The 7,465-nt window shown below is 32.1% G+C and overlaps 2 protein-coding genes across 2 annotated transcripts; both read right to left on the reverse strand.

Moving 5' to 3' along the window:
- Positions 1 to 584: 584 nt before the first annotated feature.
- Positions 585 to 3,189, reverse strand: CBG20457 (the record flags this gene model as incomplete). The annotated part of the gene is made up of 5 exons (XM_045243063.1): positions 585 to 633; positions 683 to 900; positions 1,003 to 1,143; positions 1,509 to 1,866; positions 3,074 to 3,189. The coding sequence occupies 5 exons, from the start codon at positions 3,187 to 3,189 to the stop codon at positions 585 to 587; spliced, it is 882 nt and encodes a 293-aa protein (XP_045097040.1).
- Positions 3,190 to 4,578: 1,389 nt separating this feature from the next.
- On the reverse strand, positions 4,579 to 6,668 carry Cbr-cdo-1 (the record flags this gene model as incomplete). Its single annotated transcript, XM_002632023.1, has 5 exons — positions 4,579 to 4,668; positions 5,212 to 5,315; positions 5,385 to 5,536; positions 6,032 to 6,112; positions 6,523 to 6,668. The coding sequence occupies 5 exons, from the start codon at positions 6,666 to 6,668 to the stop codon at positions 4,579 to 4,581; spliced, it is 573 nt and encodes a 190-aa protein (XP_002632069.1).
- Between the last annotated feature and the right edge of the window lie 797 nt (positions 6,669 to 7,465).

Genomic DNA, 7,465 nt, shown 5'->3' on the forward strand with positions numbered 1-7,465 from the left:
CCAGGGACCCAGGGACCCAGGGACCCAGGGACCCAGGGACCCAGGGACCCAGGGACCCAGGGACCCAGGGACCCAGGGACCCAGGGACCCAGGGACCCAGGGACCCAGGGACCCAGGGACCCAGGGACCTAGGGACCCAAGGACCCAAGGACAAAGGGACCCAGGGACCTAAGGACCCAGGGATCGATTTCGGGATTTTTCGAAACTTTTGGAATTTCAGATTAAAAAAAAAAGTACCTCATTTTGAGTTGCTCTACTTAACATAAACATAAAAAAAAATAACAGAAATTTCATTTTTTTTTGAATTTCAAAAACTGAATTCGACTGCTCTGGTCCTCTAGTTTTATGAGCAACAAAATTTTGAATAGACCAATCTATTAAATTTTCAAAAAAACTTTTTCGCTCTATAGAAATTCCCCACGCACGCTCTTTTTGTCATAAATTGTTGAAACTTTTTCTGTCAAAAATAGAGATGAGCAATCCAAAAGTTGCTTATTTCGAAAAAAGTGAAAAATCTAAAAAAAAAAACGAAAAAAAACACAGAAGGAAAAAATCAAAAAATCAAAAATGCAATTTATTGAAAGTCAAAAAGATATAAGATATATAGGAAAATAGTAAAATAAGAAGAGTTTTCTAAAATTAAAAAAACCAACATTTTTGTTTTGTGATAGATAATTCTAACTGATAATACTGATAAATCGAAATCACTAAAAGTCCACAAAGTCCAAAAAACAAAAATTTATATTTCCTGGCTGTCGAATTTCTTTGGGCTGATTGTGCCTTCAAATGCTGAATTTGTGACCAATAATCGTTTATGAACGTTTCTGCAAATCTCAAATCATCTTTCGCCGTTTCTTTTTCTCTTTCCAGTTGAGAATTTTGCTCCTGAAGACGTTCAATCTGGAAATTTTTTTTGGATGTTAGGCCATTTTTCCATGGTGGCCTAGAAAACCCCACTTGCGAAAGTTAGGCCACCATGTTGAAAATTTCAAAAAAAAAAACCGTGATATTTTTCGTATTTTCGAATGGCCTTTTCTCATTTTTTCCCAGTTCTTCCAGACTATCCAGTACATTTTTCAGGGTAAAGTTTGGAACAGCAGTCGAAAAATTGACATATTTTCGGCAAATCGGACAGTAGGCAGACTGAAATTTCAAATTTAAACCCACTTCTTTGTTCAAAAAAAAAACTTTTTTTCATATATATTTTTTATTGAATTGATTGAAGGGCATACGACACAATACAGCTTACCGAAGATTTTTTCAAGTTTTCCAAACAAGAAATACAAAAACTATGGCCGCATTGAACAATTATTGGAGCTCCGGGAAAGATTTCATAGCATACTGTACATTTGAGAGAATCCGTTGAAATTGCACAGTTTTCGGATTCGTACAAAGATTTCGATGGTCCTGGAAAATTAGAGTTCTTTGATTTTCAGAATTTCAGATTTTCAGCACTTCTGAATCTGAAATTCCTGAAAATTTTTAAAATTCCGACTTTTTGAACTCACTTGCAATTCTTCCAAATCAAACTCTCTGGCCAATTTTTTCATTTTCTCCACAGTGGAAAAATTCGAATTTTTGATCAAAAAATTCTCGCATTTCTTCAAAACAAATTCAAATGAATACTTTTTGGCGATCTCCAAAACTGGATTCACATTTTGATCTGAAATTTCAGAAATTATTTTTTGAAAACTTGATGAATCAATAAATCGATAAAACTGTACCGGAAATCTGTATACGGCCATGAAGAACGTCTTGAAATTCAATGAAATCTTCAATTTTAATATTTGATAATAGAATTTCAATGATTTTCTTATCATTATCAGGAATTGTTGATCGAAAATGTGAAGACTGAGACAGCAGAAACTGAAAAATCAAATTTTATAACTTCAAGAAAATGCGGAAATTCAGAAATTCAGGAATTCCGGAATTTCAAAATTCCAGAAATTCAGGAATTCCGGAATTCAGAAAAAAAGAATTTCAGAAATTCAGAAATTCAGAAATTCAGAAATTCAGAAATTCAGGAATTCAGAAATTCAGAAATTCAAAAATTCAGAAATTCAGAAAATCAGAAATTCAGAAATTCAGACATTCAGAAATTCAGTAATTCATAAATTCAGAAATTCAGAAATTCAGAAATTCAGAAATTCAGAAATTCAGAAATTCAGAAATTCAAAAATTCAGAAATTCAGAAATTCATAAATTCAGAAATTTAAAAATTCATAAATTCAGAAATTCATAAATTCAGAAATTTAAAAATTCAGAAATTCAAAAATTCAGAAATTCAGAAATTCAGAAATTCAGAAATTCAGAAATTCAGAAATTCAGAAATTCAGAAATTCAGAAAATCAGAAATTCAGAAATTCAGAAATTCAGAAATTCAGAAATTCAGAAATTCAGAAATTCAGAAATTCAGAAATTCAAAAATTCAGAAATTCAGAAATTCATAAATTCAGAAATTTAAAAATTCATAAATTCAGAAATTCAGAAATTCAGAAATTCAAAAATTCAGAAATTCAGAAATTCAGAAATTCAAAAATTCAGAAATTCAGAAATTCAGAAATTCAGAAATTCAAAAATTCAGAAATTCAGAAATTCAGAAATTCAGAAATTCAGAAATTCAGAAATTCAGAAATTCAGAAATTCAGAAATTCAGAAATTCAGAAATTCAGAAATTCAGGAATTCAGAATTTCATAATTCCAGAATTTCCGAATTTCAGAATTTCGGAGTTTCAAAATTTCAAAGATTCAGACATTGAGAATTTTCAAGGTTTTGAGAAAATCATTGAATCCAAAAAAAGCGAAAATTTCGAAAAATCCGTGATTCCAAAAATTTTTAGTTTGAAAAATGCTGAAGTTTCGAAATTGTCAAATGTAAAACTTTTGAACTTTCAAATTTTCGAGTTTTTGATTTTTTTTATTATATTACCTGAAAATTCCAGAAAAAACCTAACTCACAAATTGAAGCGAAAATGATTTTCTCATGATAAATTTTGATTTTCTAAATTTCAGAATTTCATAATTTCAGAAATTCAGAATTCCAGAATTTCGGAATTTGAAACTAGAAACTCACCAATCAAGGCCAAAGTGATTTTCAGTGACTCCATAATATTTTTTCGCATAAATCATACTTTGTAAATTTCGAAATTCCAAGCGAATCGAAAAATTTTTTGCAGGAGGGTCCGTCATTTTTTTCGAAATGGCCAGAAAAGTTCGGAAAAAAAATTCCTGCCAAAATTTGGTCAAAAATAGTAATCGAAATGAAAAATCAATCGGAAAAAAGTTCTTATCAGCTCAAAAATGTTGGTGTTTGTCCCGTTTTTCTGTCAATCAAAAACGAAGATTATCGAGTCATAAAACAAATAAAAAATTTGAAAAAATTGGCTAGAATATATCCACAAATTTTGAAAATTTATGTATAAACGTGAATCGGGAATTCACAAATTTCTGGAAAAATCGAGATTTGAAGAAAGAATTCCAGATATCTGAAATTTGAAAAAAAAACTGATTGTAAGATTCCTGAAAGTCATTAAATTCTGAAATTGATAAAACTCCATCAGAAGGTCCCGCTGTGATAGAAGGGCCCTTCTAATAGGAGAGCCCTCTGTGAAAAATAACCCCTTCTGACTAATTCAGAAGAATGCCTTCGAAAGTGTCTTACATCAAAATTTCTACATATTTTCCTCTTAGATTTTATCTCAAAATTTCCGGAGAATTCGATGTTATCCATGCCAAAATCTATTCCGATTTTTCTTTGGATTTTCTAAAGATTTTCGATTTTGATTCATTTTCGATCCTGATCTTTTTCTGCAAATTTCCCATATGTTTTCTTGGAATTTTCTTTGTTTTCTGAAAGTTTCAAAAATTTCAGAATTTTCGAATTTCCAAACTTCTGAACTTTAGAATCTTAGAATTATTGAATTTTCCAACATTTTTTAACTGCCGTAAAACCTGTATTAGAAGGACCCCTTATGGAAGCGTCCCTCTAATAGAAGGGCCCTCCGAGAGGGGCTTAGAAAATAGTAGGGCCTCCTGTAATAGGAGGGTCCTCTGTAATAGAAGGGCCCTCTGTGAGAAATGACCCCCCCCCCCTTCAAAATGTGTTTTGAAATCAGAAAATTTCATTACTTTTTCAGTGGAAAATATTCCGGGAACTCCACTATTTAATAGAAATTTGTTGAAACTCTATTTTCGAAGAAATTCTTGCTAAATTTTTGTAAAATTGGCAGATTTTCATGAACTTTGAGGAAATTTCGGAAAAAACTGGCTGTAAAAATAGAAGGGACCTCCGGAGGTACCTTGGAAAAATATAAGGGCTTCTAATACAGGTTTTACGGTAAGTTGGAAACTTCTAGCTTCTTCTAAATTCTTTGAAAATTTGAATTTTAGAATTTAATTTCTGAATTTCGCAAATTTTGGAAATTCGCGGCAATTTCGAAATTTCTGAATTTCTCAAAAATAGAAAATCGTGCTCAAGAAACTTTATTTTCAAAAATTCGCAAAAATCCAAATTACAAGGAAAAATTTAAAAATCTTACAACTGAAGATTATTAGAAAAAAAAATAAAATTCAGTAAGTTTATTTCCCTTCTTTCGATCCATGATAATCGATTTTTTCTCCGTATTTCGAGTAGAATGTCACCGTGCATTTGGTCTTTTTTCCGGTTCTCTGGAAAAGGGAAAATTTCAGAAAGGCGGGAATTTGAAAATTTCGAAATTTGAAAATTTCAAAAATTCAGAACTTCAGAGTTTAGAGCTTCAGAGTTTATGAATTGCCGATTTTCTAAATATCAGAATTTCAGAATCTCAGAATATCATGATTCCAGAATCTCGAATCTCAGAATCTCAGAATTTCAGAATCTCAGAATCTCAGAATATCAGAATCTCAGAATCTCAGAATCTCAGAATCTCAGAATCTCAGAATCTCAGAATCTCAGAATCTCAGAATCTCAGAATCTCAGAATCTCAGAATTTCAGAATCTCAGAATCTCAGAATCTCAGAATCTCAGAATTTCAGAATCTCAGAATCTCAGAATCTCAGAATCTCAGAATCTCAGAATCTCAGAATCTCAGAATCTCAGAATCTCAGAATCTCAGAATCTCAGAATTCAAGAAATTCAAAATTTCAGAATTTCAGAACTTCAGAAATTCAGAACTTCAGAAATTCAAAACTTGGGAAAACTCGAAAATTGTTTTTTTTGGATTACTGTACCTCATCAAAGGCGTTGCAGGTACTGTAGGGTGGAATGTACAAGTGAAGTGAGACGGCTCCATTCGAATGACTTTGATTCTCCATTCGGTGAAGACCCAACTCGTCTGAAATTTCCAGAATTTTTTTTTCGAAAACTTACATTTTTACCCCTAATTACCCTCTAATTAACCAACCATTCATATAAGACACCCCATTCAATCCATATGTTTTATTTTCAATTGTTTCCAGTGGGGTGTGCTTTTTTTTTGGCCAGTCATATTTTGTTTCCGTCAATTCGCCATCCAAAATTTTCACGAAACAGTGAGCATCGGTATGGTCGTGGACACTGAAAAAAAGGGGCGGAGCTTAGAAGTTCAGAAATTCAAAAATTCAAAAATTCAGAAATTCAGAAATTCAGAAATTCAGAAATTCAGAAATTCAGAAATTCAGAAATTCAGAAATTCAGAAATTCAGAAATTCAGAAATTCAGAAATTCAGAAATTCAGAAATTCAGAAATTCAGAAATTCAGGCATTCAGAATTTCATAATTCCAGAATTTCAGAAATTTAGAAATTTAGAAATTCAGAAATTCAGAAATTCAGAAATTCGGAAATTCAGAAATTCTGAAATTCAGAAATTCAGAAATTCAGAAATTCAGAAATTTAGAAATTTAGAAATTCAGAAATTCAGAAATTCAGAAATTCGGAAATTCAGAAATTCTGAAATTCAGAAATTCAGAAATTCAGAAATTCAGAAATTCAGAAATTCAGAAATTCAGAAATTTAGAAATTCAGAAATTCAGAAGTTCAGAAATTCAGAAAAGGGGCGGAGCTCAAATTACCTGCTTGCCATACCAGGACCCCAGCAGAGAATCATCAAGTTGTACTTGCCATTTCCAATGTCCACCAAATTTCGGGTGTATCTGAAAAAAAACAAATTTAAAATTTACATACAGTAATCTTCCGAATTTTTAAATTTTTCCAATGTTACAGTAATCCAGAAATATTTTGAATTTTGGAAAAGACGCTCCAAACTACCGTAAACACTCTAATAGAACGCCACACGAATCGTCAAATTTGAGCACATGTATCTAATTTTCTGTGAAAGATACCAAAAAGTGGTTAACTGATAAAATGTTGCTGATATCATGATAAACATTTTATTAGTTGACAACTTGTTGATATCTTTCAAAAAAAGTGAGATACTTAGGCTCAAAGTGGACGGTCCGGGTGGCGTTCTATTAGAGTGCTTACGGTAAGTCATATTTATACTCACTTTGAAGCTTAAAAGCTTCCAAATTCAAATTTTTCAAAATTCTAAACTTCAACTCACTTGTTCATGTCGAAAATTGCAAAACGTCTCCACTCGTTAATATCACTTTTATACGATCCCATCAACTTCATCACCTCATCCACATCAACCATTTTGTGCTCGAAAATTTCGCGAATTTGAACGACCAATTGGACAAACGATACCATTTTTGAGCTGAAATTGAAAAATTCGTAGTTTAAAAAGATTTTAGAAGTTTCAAGAAAATCATAAATACCGTAACACTCTAATAGAACGCCACCCGGACCATCGCCTATTTATCTGACTTCTTTCAACAGATATCAAAAAGTTGTCAACTGATAAAATGTTTATCATGATATCAGCAACATTTTATCAGTTGACCACTTTTTGATATCGCTCACAGAAAATGAGATACATGGGCTCAAATTTGACGAATTGGGTGGCGTTCTATTAGAGTGTTTACGGTAATTCAAAATTCGAAAAAAAATCTGAAAAAAAAGTTTTTCAGAAAGTTTCAAAACCGGACAATGTGTTAAAAGTTGAAAATTTGAAAGGTACTCGGGGGATCTGAAATTTCGGAAATTTAGAATTCACAAATTTAGCAAATCCTATTAAAATCTAGAAAAATTGAAATTCGGGAAAAAATGCATACCGTAAAACCTGCATTAGAAGGTACGATCCTTCTATTGATCCAAGGTACCTGCGGAGGGCCCTTCTATTACAGGGGCCCTCCAATCAGAAGGGCCCTTCTATTATTACAGCCAGTTTTTTTTCCGAAATTTCCTTCAAAGCTCATGAAAATCTGCCAATTTCACAAAAATTTAGCAAGAATTTCTTCGAAAATAGAGTTTCAAAAAATTTCTATTAAATAGTGGAGTTCCCGGAATATTTTCCACTGAAAAAGTAATGAAATTTTCTGATTTCAAAACACATTTTGAAGGGGGGGGGTCATTTCTCACAGAGGGCCCTTCTATTACAGGGGACC

This window comes from Caenorhabditis briggsae (assembly GCF_000004555.2).
Source record: "Caenorhabditis briggsae complete genome, chrII, whole genome shotgun sequence".
NCBI classification, from domain to species: Eukaryota; Metazoa; Nematoda; class Chromadorea; order Rhabditida; family Rhabditidae; genus Caenorhabditis; species Caenorhabditis briggsae.